This window comes from Callithrix jacchus, chromosome 8 (genome assembly GCF_049354715.1).
Source record: "Callithrix jacchus isolate 240 chromosome 8, calJac240_pri, whole genome shotgun sequence".
In the NCBI taxonomy this organism is placed as follows: domain Eukaryota; kingdom Metazoa; phylum Chordata; class Mammalia; order Primates; family Cebidae; genus Callithrix; species Callithrix jacchus.
This window is the reverse complement of record NC_133509.1, coordinates 55,387,843-55,401,702: the sequence shown is the minus strand read 5'-3', so window position 1 is coordinate 55,401,702 and position 13,860 is coordinate 55,387,843. Positions and strand designations below refer to the sequence as shown.

At 42.7% G+C, this 13,860-nt stretch overlaps 2 protein-coding genes across 2 annotated transcripts; both read right to left on the bottom strand.

Moving 5' to 3' along the window:
* Positions 1-3,769: 3,769 nt before the first annotated feature.
* Positions 3,770-4,973, bottom strand: EDDM3B (epididymal protein 3B). Its single transcript, XM_035259966.3, has 2 exons — positions 4,892-4,973; positions 3,770-4,586 (listed from the first exon to the last, which is right to left on the bottom strand). The coding sequence occupies exon 2, from the start codon at positions 4,566-4,568 to the stop codon at positions 4,125-4,127; it is 444 nt and encodes a 147-aa protein (XP_035115857.1). The 5' UTR covers positions 4,569-4,586; positions 4,892-4,973; the 3' UTR covers positions 3,770-4,124.
* A 7,623-nt stretch (positions 4,974-12,596) lies between these two features.
* EDDM3A (epididymal protein 3A) lies at positions 12,597-13,476 on the bottom strand. The gene has a single exon (XM_035259964.3). It carries the CDS (start codon positions 13,429-13,431, stop codon positions 12,949-12,951), a length of 483 nt encoding a protein of 160 aa, XP_035115855.3. The 5' UTR covers positions 13,432-13,476; the 3' UTR covers positions 12,597-12,948.
* Between the last annotated feature and the right edge of the window lie 384 nt (positions 13,477-13,860).

The window sequence follows — 13,860 nt, the reverse complement described above, 5'->3', positions numbered from 1 at the left end:
AAAAACAAAACAAAAAAAAAAGAAAAGAAAATGTTTGGTTCCAAGGCATCTTCTAAGAACTTCTAGTTTTCTTTAATTCAAAAGTGCTCAGAATACCAATGCTCAGCATCTCACTGTTTGGAGAAAAACTTCTCCTCTTTCCTTTTAGGTTTTAAAGGTGGTGGTAAAGGAGCTTGTAAATTCAAAGTTTATTTACACATGCACACAGGAGTATTACAAAATGAATAACTTGCTGAATAACCAGAGGTAAAGTTTATATACCAACTTTAAAAAAAAGTGTTTTTGGCCAGGTGCGGTGGCTCATACCTGTAACCCCAGCCCTTTAGGAAGCCGAGGTAGGCAGATCACCTGAGGTCAGGAGTTTGAGACCAACCTGGCCAACATGGTAAAACCCCATCTCTACTAAAAATACAAAATTTAGCAGGGTGTAATCCCAACTACTCGGGAGGCTGAGGTAGGAGAATCACTTGAACCCAGAAGGTGGACGTTGCAGTGAGACAAGATTGCTCCACTGCACTCCAGCCTGGGCAACTGGGCAACAAGAGTGAAACTCTGTCTCAAAATAAAATAAAATAAAAGATTTTTGGTGGGGTTTCAAAAGGAAAATATGTAAGGTTCTAGTAAGCTTTTTGATGCTAGTAGAAATAGTTAAATTCATTATCCTGGCTGGAAGATTCCCTGTATGGAGGTTTATGGCAGCTAAATTTATACTTCCCAGTGCTAAGGGGCTGTCTGCTTTCAAACAAGAAAACACCGTGGAAGGAGATCATTGGCAGCTAAATTTTTAGGAGGACTCGGTTAAGTTTAGATGGTGCTTCTTTCTGCAGCTTCTGTCTGTTCAAACATTTTCTGTTTAAAATAATTTTCATGCCACTACAATCATAACAGGTTTGTTACTTGATGCACAGCAAATGGATATACTAGGACAACAGGGATTGAAACTGAGAAGAATTTAATATTCATGGGGCAGTCAAATGAGTAGATCGGCAGTAACCTAAAATTTACCTCCTGCAAAGGTTTGGGGATAGGGTTTTTGAGGAATCTAGACAAGGGCTAAAGTGTGAAGATTTCTGATTCATCAATAAGTGAGGGGGTGAAGTCATGGAACAGGGAAATGAAGAAACTCAGCATTCTTGTGCCAAGCCAGTTTCTTGGTAGGGGTCTTCAGACCAGTCACATTAGCTGTTGCACTGGAATTCAGAATCAGAGAAACTCTTTCAGCAATTTTTTTTTTTTTTTTTGAGAGGAAGTCTCCCTCTGTCACCCAGGCTGGAGTGCAGTGGTGCCATCTCGGCTCACCACAACCTCCGCCTCCCGGGTTCAAGTGATTCCCCTGCCCCAGCCTCCCGAGTAGCTGGGACTACAGGTACAGACCACCCTGCCTGGCTAATTTTTGTATTTTTAGGAGAGATGGGGTTTCACCACTGTGTTGGCCAGTGGTCTCCTCCTGACCTTGTGGTCTTCCCGCCTCTGCCTCCCAAAGTGCTGGGATTATAGGCGTGAGCCACTGTGCCTGGCCTCCTAAAGCAATTCTTAAAGTAAAAAGGTTTCATGATTCTAGTATCAGAGATTCTACCTATAGGAACAGTTGGGGAGCAGGTGATCAGCATGCTACAGGGAAGTGGGTTGAAGTGTTCCAGCATACTATGATTAATGTGTAATTCTGCCTAGAGCCTGGCTTGCAACACTTCATAATCCTGCAAGGGCAGTTTTGCCATATTGGTGGGCTGTAAATCCCTTCAATCTATCATTAGAAAATTAAAAATTAAAACAACGAGATAATAGTACACACCTACTTGAATGACTAAAATGCAGTGAAAATTGACATCATCAAAGCTGGTAAGGATGCAGAGCAGCAAAAATGCTAATTGACAGGACTTTGAATCGGGAGGCATATTTTGGTTGACATATTTTTGTTTCCTATGAGAGTTCAGTTAGGCTACCTTAGATCTCATAACCTTCGCTTGGCTCAGTAGACAGGACTGCAGACCTTAGCAAACAGCACCGCCAATACTGCACACAAAAGAGGAAGGGTAGATACCTAAGAGGAGTCAATATGCAGCTATTCAAATAAGGAGTGGATACCAGGAAAGCCAGAGAAACAACACAAAGTTATTACACTAATTGCACTTAAATCTACTTTCCTCCTATACTGTTTTGAATAACCATCTGCTAACTCTTTAATAAAAGCATGCTTTAAAGTTACTTAAATGAGGTATTTGTGAGAACCTAGTATAGGAGACCAGAATATGCTACCCCAAAATATGCTTCTGTCGTATAAACATTATTTTGAACTGCTTATTTTGAGAAAAAGTATACACAAGTCAAGCTCTGAAAATAGAGTGCACATTACCCTTTTGTAAGAGAAATTTGCGTTTATAAGGGAAACCTTCATTTTTAAGGATCTCTCTCTCTCTCTGTACCAGAAAGAGAAAGGTGTCTCTAAATCACAGGAAACCCTTATCAGTGGAGAAGGTACTGACTTAAATCTGCAGGAAGAACCTTTCCCTTGTTTACTATACTTTTCCTGGTCATCTCCCTGTAAGTCACTCACCCACGTGGTTCTTCCTTTGCTTTAGCTGAAGGCATTTAAGCCCAAGTTCTGGCCACCTCTTTGAGTTGCTTTCTGAGTTTCCCCATGTATACATGAGATGCACATGTTATTAAACTTCCGTTTTTCTCTTGTTAATCTGACTTTTGTTACAGTGGCCCAGCCAAGAACCAAAAGGGTAGAAGGAAAAATTTTTCCTCCCTTACATACATTTTGAAGAGCATTTGTCAACTAAGTGAAACAATCAGTATTGTTTCTTCTCATATGCATATTGATCCTACATGCAGAGCTGCTGGTTTAATACTAGTGTTTTCTGAGTTTGGTTGGTAAAGATCATCATCCCCAAGTGTCTGCTCGTCCCCAGGTGCACTCAAAAATTGCAAAGCTGAGGAACTGCCTTTGGAACATGATGACCAATCTAGATACACTAGCTATTCATTGAGGCCAGAGTTCTAGGAAAGTGTGCAGTCACATAATAAATAATGTTGACACTTTGGTCTTTTCTTTAATTGTTTCAAGGCCAGAGTCATTTCACATTGCAGGAGACTGAAGAACACAAGGTACTTCAGTGTTTAGCATTTTCCCTGCCCATACTGCTCTAGGCAAAATTGTAACAAGTAAACATTTCTTACTTTGCACGTTACTTCTGCAATTAGCAAACAAAATTTCTCAGGAACTCAATCTGCTTATGAACTCAAGAAACTCAATACATTTTTTTTTGTTTGTTTATTGAGACAGAGTCTCGCTCTGTCACCAGACTAGAGTGCAGTGGTGCAATTTCAGCTCACTGCAACCTCCGCTTCTGGGTTCAAGCAATTCCCCTGTAATCCTGTTAAATTCTTTTGTCTTTTTCCTATATAAACGAGAAGTTAACTTTCAGCTTTGGAGCACTGACCCCATTTCTCTGGAGTCTGTGTGTCACAGAATGCCCATTACCAGCTTTTTGCTTAAATCAACTCTTTAAAACTGGATTCTGACTCTTTCAATTATTTCAAATTGATGCTGCAATCAATGCCCACATCACAACTTGTCTCGAACTAAGCACACAGTCATTTACACCCTCGTCATATGCACATATTACATACATTAGACATACACCCATAAAATACACCTTAAATCCCTTCACAGCATCGATCACATCTATAGTCTAGATCACACACATCCATACCAATCACACAGTACTTACTCTGGACATAACATATGTGAACGTCACACACATTGGAATCATAATTTTATTTAGCAAAGGGAAGATTGTTCAGCTTGGGTACGTTTCAAAAGAGCCAGAATCCGGAAAGTCTTGGGTTAGTCAAGAACAGATGCCATATGAGCTGAATGTTGACAAAAGTATAGGAGTAAATTAAGTAAATGAAGACAAAAGTGTATTCCAGGCAGAGAAACGACACAGGCAAAGTTACAGAATCAAGAAATCATGTGATTCATAACTCTTAAGTATTTGGAAAACATTAACAAATAAATGCAAGTGGGGAGTGGTAGGAACTATTGATGAAGGCAGGGGCCACCACTTAGGAAGCACTGGATACTCTACCAATACCTAAGGTTGTGCATGGACTTTCTAGTTGCTGATAGGTTCCACCATCTTTAAGTCTTCTATGCTATCAACATACCCATCCATGCCACAATGGAATTCAATGTAGTTGAAGCTCCTGCTCTCTGTGTAGTTACTTTTGGAATTTTCCTGGTGACACTTGAGTACTTTGAGGGGATTCTGGACCCATACATATGCATTTCGGAAGCGATCCATCCAGATGTCACTAATGCACATATGCTCGATTTTATACCATGAGACATAGATGAACAGGTGAGAGCTCTTGCCTTTCAGAGCTTCTTTTTCTCTCATGAGGACATCACATTTGTACTCTTTGAATTCTCGACTTGGACTTAAGTAGTGCAGTTTCATGAATTCTCTCCAAGAAACATCCTTGCTGTGTGCAAGCGGTGTGCATAGGATGCAAAGCAGGGCCAAAAGTGTGCCCCAGATCTTTGGAGATGATGCCATCTCAGTCCCCAGGGTCACCTGTGTGTCCACAGAGAAGAGAAAGGAAAGCATTATCCAGACAATGCCAGAGAGCTGAGCTCCACCTTAAAATTCCTTCCTCACTTGGATGCAGTTTTACTATTTAGTTCACCAGTGAGAAGATGATAATTCTCATTAGAGGATACAGTTTCTAAGAACCAAACACATGCTTCAGGCTGTGTAAGCCAAACACAAAGTTAGAAAAAATAAATGAGTTTCATTTTGAGAATTCTGACCATCTCCTGTCTTCTCTCTCTTTCACCCAACCTGAAGAGCCAATCACCCCCCAGCTGGCTCCTTTTTACCAGATCAGCTCTCAGGAGATCGTGTGTCCAAAGGAGAATGGTATTTTAAGGTTTCTGTCCTTGAAGTGGAAAGGGTGGTCACACTTTAGGGAAATGTAGAAGTTGAGTAACTACTTGGGAGGTGGTTCCTAGGCAGGAAGGCTTCAATTTCCTGAGATGACAGCTCAGCCTGCAATTACACTGACTCTGCAAAATGACACTTCTCCAACCTTGACTTCCTTATAACACTTCCCCCAAAGCCTGCATGGAACATATGTTCATTACTAACTACCCATATTCTTTCTCAGGGGCCAGTCCCCTAATTATCACTTGGTTTGTAAGAGCTGCTCATTGAAAATGTCATTATAAAAGAACTCCAGTTTTGAGGTTTTTGTTTGTTTGTTTATTGGTTTTTGAGACAGAGCCTCACTGTGTCACCCAGGCTGGAGTGCAGTGGCACAATCTCAGCTCACTGCAACCTCTGCCTCCAGGGTTCAACAGATTCTCAGTCTCAGACTCCCACATAGCTGAGATTACAGTGTGTGTCACCACTCTCAGCTAATTTTTGTTTTTGTTTTTTCATTTTTAAAAAATTGTACTTTAAGTTCTGGGGTACATGTGCAGATCTTGCAGGATTCTTGCATAGGTACAGACATGCTATGGTGGTTTGCTGCCTCCATCCCCACATCACCTACATCAGGCATTTCACCCAGTGTTATCCCTCCCCAACCTCCCCACTTCCTGCTGTCCCTCCTCTAGCCCCCCACCCCCAACAAACTCCAGTGTGTGATGTTCCCCTCTCTGTGCCCATGTGTTCTCATTGTTCAACACCTGCCTTTGAGTGAGAACATGCAGTATTTGGTTTTCTGTTCTTTTGTCAGTTTTCTGAGAATGATGGTTTCCAGATTCATCCATATCCCTACAAAAGACATAAACTCATCCTTTTTTATGGCTGCATAGTATTCCATGGTGTATATGTGCCACAAGTCTATAATTTTTGGGTTTTTTTTAGTAGAGACAGTGTTTCAAACTGGCCAAGTTTGACTAGGCTAGTCTCAAACTCCTGGCCTCAAGTGATCTACCCACCTCGGCTTCCCAAAGTGCTGGGATTACAGGTGTGAGCCACCGCACCCAGCCAGAATTCTAGATTTGAAACATTCCTGTAATCAATCAAGTCCCAAGGCTAAAAGAGCCCCCACAGTGGCTTCTCTGGTGAGAACATGGAGTGTGGGTTTTTTTTGAAAGAGGCTGCCCTTTAAACCAGTGCTCTGTCCTCCCAGTGAGAAATGTACCTGTCCTTACTGAATCTCTAACCTGATGTACAACTCTGAGCACTGATGTCCTCAGATGAAACTAATAATGGCTCTTCCCTACAGGCCTGAGAGGGTCTGATGAGATGCATGTATGTGAGCGCACTTCTCACAGTGTCAAATGCCCACATCTGACACAGAACAAAGAGTCAGTACTTCCTATCTGTGGAATCTGTCCTGGTCATAAAGACCTGCAGAGGAGAGAAGAGCAGGATGCGAGCCGCTTAATGCATTGTGCTTAGAAAGACTGGGGGTGAAGGAAGGGAGAGGCAGGGAAAGCCTGTATCAGTGGGACTGAGGCTGACCAGAATTCAGGACTTTGTTTTCGATGATTTGGATCCTTCTCCATTATTTGCTATTTCAAAGTTCAATCAGCTTCCTTCCAGTGCTCCTGGTCATCCCCGGAGCGTCCTCAGCAGACCCCTTCTTACCCTACTCAGACTCCGAGTTCAGGTCAGTGGTTATAGTGCGGATCAGTGTGTGGATCTGAAGAGCAGAGTCTGCGTCCTCCTCCTTTTTTCAGAGCCCAGGAAATCTGCAGCAGTGGAGAAAGGAATAGCAGGGGGAGATGCAGCGCTCCAGCTGATTGGCAGCAGCGGTGGTGATGGGGAACAGCCTTATTATGTGAACCTGTACTTGTATCTTCTCATCTGGAACACTCGAGTTTATTCAGATAGTGGCCTCAAGCAAAGGCTGCAAACATCAAAGACTGACTCCGGGGCACAAAAGAAGTGCAAGACTCTAAAGTGAGGTGACCCCAGAAAGGGGTTATCTGGTGCTATCAGTAGACAACAAGAGACCTGGCTTCTCCACTCAATGCCTGACAAAGTTCTGGGAAGTCCCTGATTGGTTATGCTGTGTTACACGGAAACTTCTCTGAGGAAAGCCACTTATAACATTGTGAACTGCAGGATTTTCATTGAGAGGTGAAAGAGTAGTGAATCTGTTGGCCAGACAGTTATGATTAGGTAGCCAGTATCTGAAGTTTCACTAGGCAGTTTATTATTGTTGATGAAAAAATTCAAACTCTGTAAAATATTTGAAGAGATTTATTCTGAGCCAAATATGAGTGACCATGGCCTAAGACACAGCTCTCAGGAGGTCTTGAGAAAAATGTGCCCAAGGTGGTCAGAGAACTGCTGGTTTTAGACATTTTAGAGAGGCAAGAAACATCAATCAAATACACTTAAGAAATACATTGGTTTGGTCCAGAAAGCTGGGACAACGCAGAGCTGGTGGGAAGTAAGGGGGCCTCCATGCTCTAGGTAAATTCAAATGCTTTCTGGCTAACAACTGGTTTTGTCTAAAGACCTGGGATTGGTAGAAAGGGAATGTTCAGGTTAAAATAAAGATTGTAGAGACCAATTGTTTTGAAGTCTGCCCTTAGATACAATAGATGACAAATTTTTCCCTCTCCGATCTTAATCTCTTTAGGATTGGAAAGGTCTAGAAGAAAAAGATCTAGCTTTGTTATTAGAGATTGTTTTGGTGTGTGTGAGATGGAGTTTCCCTCTTGTTGCCCAGGCTGGAGTGCAATGGCACGATCTCGGCTCGCTGCAACCTCCGCCTCCCGGGTTGAAGCAATTCTCCTGCCTCAGCCTCCCGAGTATCTGGAATTATAGGCATATGCCACCACATCTGTCTAACTTTGTATTTTTAGTAGAGACGGGATTTCTCCATGTTGGTCAGGCTGGTCTCAAACTCCTGACCTCAGGTGATCCGCCTACCTTGGCCTCCCAAAGTTCTGGGATTACAGGTGTGAGCCACTGGGCCCAGCCTGAGATTTTTCACAGATGCAGATTTTCCCCTAAAAAGAACAGCTTTGCAGGGCAATTTCAAGATGTGGCAAAGAAACATGTTTTAGGGTAAAGTATTTTTTCTTCTTTGTCTTGTAATGTTATGCCAAAGTCAGGTTGGAAAGTCAAACACAATTTATAGGGTTAAATAAAACCCATCTGATGAGAATTTATGATTTGTAGGGCATGACTCCCCAGACCCTTTGGATAGGACTTTGGGCAAGATAAAAAGTCAGAGTTCGCCAAGGGTGGAACCCTTTTCATATCACATCTGGAATTTCCACCATGTTTCATACCAACTCTCTGTAAATTGGTACGTGACCAATACTGTTTCAGTAATGGTAAGCAAAAGTTTAATTTTTTGTATTTTTGGTAGAGGTGAGGTTTCATCATGTTGGCCAGGCTGGTCTCGAATTTCAGACCTTAAGTGATCCATCTGTCTCGGCCTCACAAAGTGCTGGGATTACAGGCGTGAGCTGCTGCTCCTGGCCTTGAATGTATTTTCTATCAACGTCCTCAAGGGCTACTCCTACCTGAGCCACCTTGGTTGAGTTTGTCACTGGACCACCGAGCTATTAGAATGTCAGAATATTCAGTTTATATCCAGACCTTTTCTTCAAACAATTGTCAATTGTTAAATAATAGGGAATCATGTGCTGATAGATTCTGTGTGGTGGGTGGAGGAGAGATGGTTCCTTCGGAACTGAACTGAGGTCTGTTCCTCCGACACAGTAAGATCAAACAGCCACACCAAAGTCCGCAGCAGGACAAAGGAGGGAGTCATTTGCAAGCCAACAAGCAAGGAGAATCTTGTGGCTCACACTGAAGACCTGACCTCTCTGGTGACTTCAGGTAGGGGATTTTAAAGGTAGGAATAAATTTCAGGAAAACGAAAGTTACAGGCAAAATAGTAAATTAATATGTGGAGATTACACATTAGTTTGGCTGAATAAGGCGGGATCTTGAAGCCAGGGCTCACAGGTCATGGGTAGATTCAAAGATCTTCTGATTTGCAAATGGTTAAGGGAGGTGAAAGTTTGTTTAAGAATAGGGGGTCAGCAGAAAACAATGTTAGTTTTGGATCATGGGTGTGGCTTTCTCCAGACCACTCGAAAAAAATTAGAATAATGGTGGTCAGAGTTTAGTCCTCAGTTTCCCCCTTATCTAAGGTCTGCATGCCAGCAGATCTGTTTGGTGGGGGTACGGGGTCTGAAGAACTCAGGGAAGTATGTTAAGATGTTATTTTTAGTTTCCTGATTCTCATTTTCCTGGCTAGTGTTTTAAGCTACTATCACCTTCTTGCTTATCTAGTTGTTCTTTCATATTCTAGGACATCAGTGAGTAATTTTGAGAATTTTTAGAAGTAATGCATTTGAAAGTAGTTTTTAAACAATAAAGTATAACCAAATGCAGGCTTGGCTGCTTGCAAAATCAATAACAGGGATGAGATGCAGTGAGAAGAAAGTAACCTGGCTGGGTGTGGTGGCTCACGCCTGTAATCCCAGCACTTTGGGAGGCTGAGGTGGGTGGATCACGAGGTCAAGAGATCGAGACCATTCTGGTCAACATGGTGAAACCCTGTCTCTACTAAAAATACGAAAAATTAGCTGGGCATGGTGGTGCACGCCTGTAATCCCAGCTACTTGGGAGGCTGAAGCAGGAGAATTGCCTGAACCCAGTAGGCGGAGATTGCTGTGAGCTGAGATCGTGCCATTGCACTCCAGCCTGGGTAACAAGAGCAAAACTCCGTCTCAAAAAAAAAAAAAGAGAAGAAAGTAACTTTATTTCATAGCTAGCACTGGGGAAGTGGCCATGGCTTGTGCCTTAAATGAACCATTTCAAACTTTACGCTGGGGAAAGGGGCTTACAAAGGGAACTTGTAGTAGGTGGCATGCAGGGTGTGGTGCTGGGTACAGGTCTGTGTGTCTTGTTCTGGTGGCTACCTTAGCCCTGAGTCATGTCCACCTGCAGCATGTGCTGGCATCATCCCCACAATGGCCAGGTTGTTGACTAACTGCTTTGAGGTAATCTCTGGAATTTTGTAGCCGGGTTTCCATGCCTGATCTGTCTCAAAATTAGTCCCTGGAACTTCTAAGTAAGCACATAATTAGATACAAACATGCAGTCAGGTAAATGTATGTGATGTAAGAGAGTGTACACTGGGAAAGGGGAGGAAACAGAGTGTTTGTGTTTCAAAGCTATATATTAAGACTGACGAGGGGAAAAAAGTTTCTGCGGTTTGCTTCAAGGTTATATCTTGAGTCTAAAAAATAGGAGAAAGAGAGAAGAAAAAAGTTTTAAAATGCATTTTTTTATTTTAGACAGAGTTTTTGCTCTGTTGCCCAGGCTGGAGTGCAATGGCGCGATCTCGGCTCACTGCAGCCTCCGCCTCCTGCTTTCTTACAGGCAGGATGACAGTGTTATATAGGAACCTATAAGGACAGGTCAGTCCGTTTTTTAGAAAGTTTTGCAGGATAGATTTTATCTCTTCTGAAGCTTCCTTTTTTAATGGGTAATGTTTTTTCCAAGGTACCCCACACACACTTTTTTTTGAGATGGAGTCTCACTCTGTCACCAGGCTGGAGTGCAGGGGCATGATCTTGGCTCACTGCAACCTCTGCCTCCCGGGTTCAAGCAATTCTCCTCTCAGCCTCCCGAGAAGCTAGGACCACAGGTGCGTGCCCAGCTAATTTTTGTATCTTTAGTAGAGACGGGGTTTCACCATGTTGGCCAGGATGGTCTCTATCTCTTGACCTCATAATCTGCCCACTTTGGCCTCCCAAAGTGCTGGGATTACAGGTGTGAGCCACTGTGCCCAGCCTCCAGCCCCCTCTTGTACTTCCATGTGCACTGGCTGCATGTTTCTTGCTTTTCCTGAGACCCCGTCTGCCAAAATGCAATTACTGACTCTTTTGCAGACTTCTGGGGAAAAGGCTTTTTCCTCTTTCATCTCGGGGGGGAGTGGGTAGCATCTATAGCTGCAGTGCCTGTTTTGGTGGGACCTGCAGATATAGTTGCTGTTTTCTAGGGGAAAAGTTTCTTGAGCACTTAATTTGCATAGTATGTATTGTCCCAGCAGGGGAATCAGCCATCGTGGCATAGAGAATGCTAAAAAACTTGCCACTAAACTGGATTAAAAGTACACTGTTGAGTTTTCTGTGCATAGAAATAATTAAAATAATACAAATTTTTCTTTAAAAAATCTACAATTTCAAATCTAAGTTATTGGAACTCTAAATTATTCAGAACCTTAAAGGAATGTGATTATGATGCTTGAGTCATATACCAGGCAGCTATAACCAAGGCAAGTGTACCTTGGTTTCTCTGATTAGAGATTAAGCCTCTTTCTTACCTGCATTTGTGAAATGTTATAAATGACTGAAGGGGGCCAGGGAAGACTCATCCTCTCTCAACTGCTGATGTTCATTATGAATTAACTCCCCTCTTCCCTTTCTCATGCAAAGACTTCATCGCTTTCACTTTGTCTTTTTTGTTTTGCTGTTGTCATTTTGTTTTTGTTTGTTTGTTTTTGAGACAGGGTCTGGCTTTGTCATCCAGGCTGGAGTGCAGTGGCACAATCTTGGCTCATCGCAACCTGTCTCCTGGGCTCAAGTCACCCTTCAATCTCAGCCTCCTTAATAGCTGGGACTATAGGCACATGCCACCATGCCTGACTAATTTTTGCTTTTCTTTTGTAGAGACAGGGTTTCATCATGTTGCCCAGGCTGGTCTCAAGCTCCTGAGATCAAGTCATCCAACCACCTCGGCCTCCCAGCTTTCACAGTGTCTTAAGATGGAATGTTAAATACATTCTTTTGAGTTGGAAAGGATTGAAAATAACTATAAATAGAACAAGTCATGTAGTGGGGCGACAAAACTGTAACCAATTAATTTGTTGTAACTGTTGAACCGGTTTGGTATAGAAAATGTAATCCTCTCTCACTTCTGTCTCTTTTTCCTACATAAAAAAGAATTTAACTTTCAATTTTGGAGTACTGACCCTGTTTCTCTGGAGTCTGTACCACAGAATGTCCATTCCCAGGCTTTCACTTTAATAAACTCTTTTTTTTCCAGACAGAGTCCTGCTCTGTCTCCCTGGCTGGAGTGCAGTAGCGCAATCTCAGCTCACTGCAACCTCTGCCTCCCAGGTTCAAGCGATTCTCCTGCCTGAGCCTCCCAAGTAGCTGTGACTATAGGCATGCACCACCAAGCCTGGCCAATTTTTGTATTTCTAATAGAGACAGGGTCTCACCATGTTGGTCAGCTTGGTCTCAAACTCCTGATCTCAAGCAATCCACTTGTATCAGCCTCCCAAAGTGCTGGGATTACAGGCATGAGTCACAGTGCCCAGCCCACTCTTTAAACTGGATTTTGACCCTTTTGATGGTTTCAAACTGATACCACAATCAATGCCTACATCACTACTTGTCTCCAGTTTAGCACACAATCATTTATATCCACATGAAATACATAAACATATCACATACATTAGATACAGACACAAAAAATGCACCCAAAACCCCTTGCATAGCCATAGGAAAAATAGCCTAGATCACCCATACCCATACCAATCACACAAAACATACTCTGCATACATAACATATATAAGTGTCACATACATTAGAGCAATATAATTTATTTAAGAGAAGGCAGGTCGTTCAGCGTGGGTAGGTATAAAGAGAGTCAATATCAGGAAAAGTCTTAGGGTAGTCAAGGACAGATGCCATATGAGTTGAATCTTGGAAAAAATGTGGATGTAAATTAGGCAAATGAGGACGAAATTGTATTACAGATACAGGAACCACACAAAGATTTGGTATCAAGAAATCACAAGATACATAACTCTAAGTAGTTGGAAAACACTGACACATAAATGTAAGAGGGGAGTGGCAGGGGATATTGATGGAGGCAGGGCCCACTACTTGGGAAGCACTGAATACTCTATCAATACCTGAGGATGTGCATAGACTTTCTAGTTGCTGATAGGCTCTATAATCCTCAAGTCTTCTATGCTATCAACATACCCATCTATGCCACAATGGAATTCAACGTAGCTGAAGCTTCTGCTCTCTGTGTACCGATTGTTATACATCTCCCAGTGACACTTGAGTACTTTGAGGGTACCTGGGGCCCATACATATGCATTTCTATATCGGTCGCTCCCCTTCTCATTAATGCATGTACGTTGAATTTTGAACCATAAGCTGTAGATGAACAAGTGAGAGCTCTTGCCTTTCAGAGCTGCTTTTTCTCTCATGAGGACATCACATTTGTAATCTTTGAATTCTCGACTTGGACTTAAGTAATGAAGCTTTAAGAATTCTCTCCAGTAAACGTCATTGCAGTGTACACACAGCCTGCAAAGGATGCAAAGCAGGCCCCAGATCTTTAGAGAGGATGTCATCTCAGTCACCAGGGCCACCTGCGTGTCTACAGGGAAGAGAAAGAAAAGCATTATCCAGACAATGCTCAGAGAGCTGAGCTCCACCTTAAAATTCCTTTCCATGCCGAGCAGGCACTTGGGCACTGTATTGCTATTTGGTTCCCTGATTAGAAGATGATGAGTCTCATGAAAGAATAGTGTTTCTGGGCCAAGTGCAGTGGCTCATGCCTGTAATCCCAGCACTTTCAGAGGCCAAGGTGGGTGGATCACCTGAGGTCAGGAGTTTGAGAACCCTGACCAACATGGAGAAACCCCATCTCTACTAAAAACACAAAAATTATCTGGGTGTGGTGGTGCATGCCTGTAAACTCAGCTACTGGTGAGGCTGAGGCAGGAGAATCGCTTGAACCTGGGAGGTGGAGGTTGCAGTGAGCCGAGATCGTGCCATTGCACTCCAGCTCCGGCAACAAGAGCAAAACTCCGTCTCAAAAAATATATATA

Bases quoted from the DNA above. Each gene is read 5' to 3' on its own strand.
- EDDM3B (XM_035259966.3), bottom strand. From the start codon at position 4,568: ATGGCATCATCTCCAAAGATCTGGGGCACACTTTTGGCCCTGCTTTGC.
- EDDM3A (XM_035259964.3), bottom strand. From the start codon at position 13,431: ATGCTTTTCTTTCTCTTCCCTGTAGACACGCAGGTGGCCCTGGTGACT.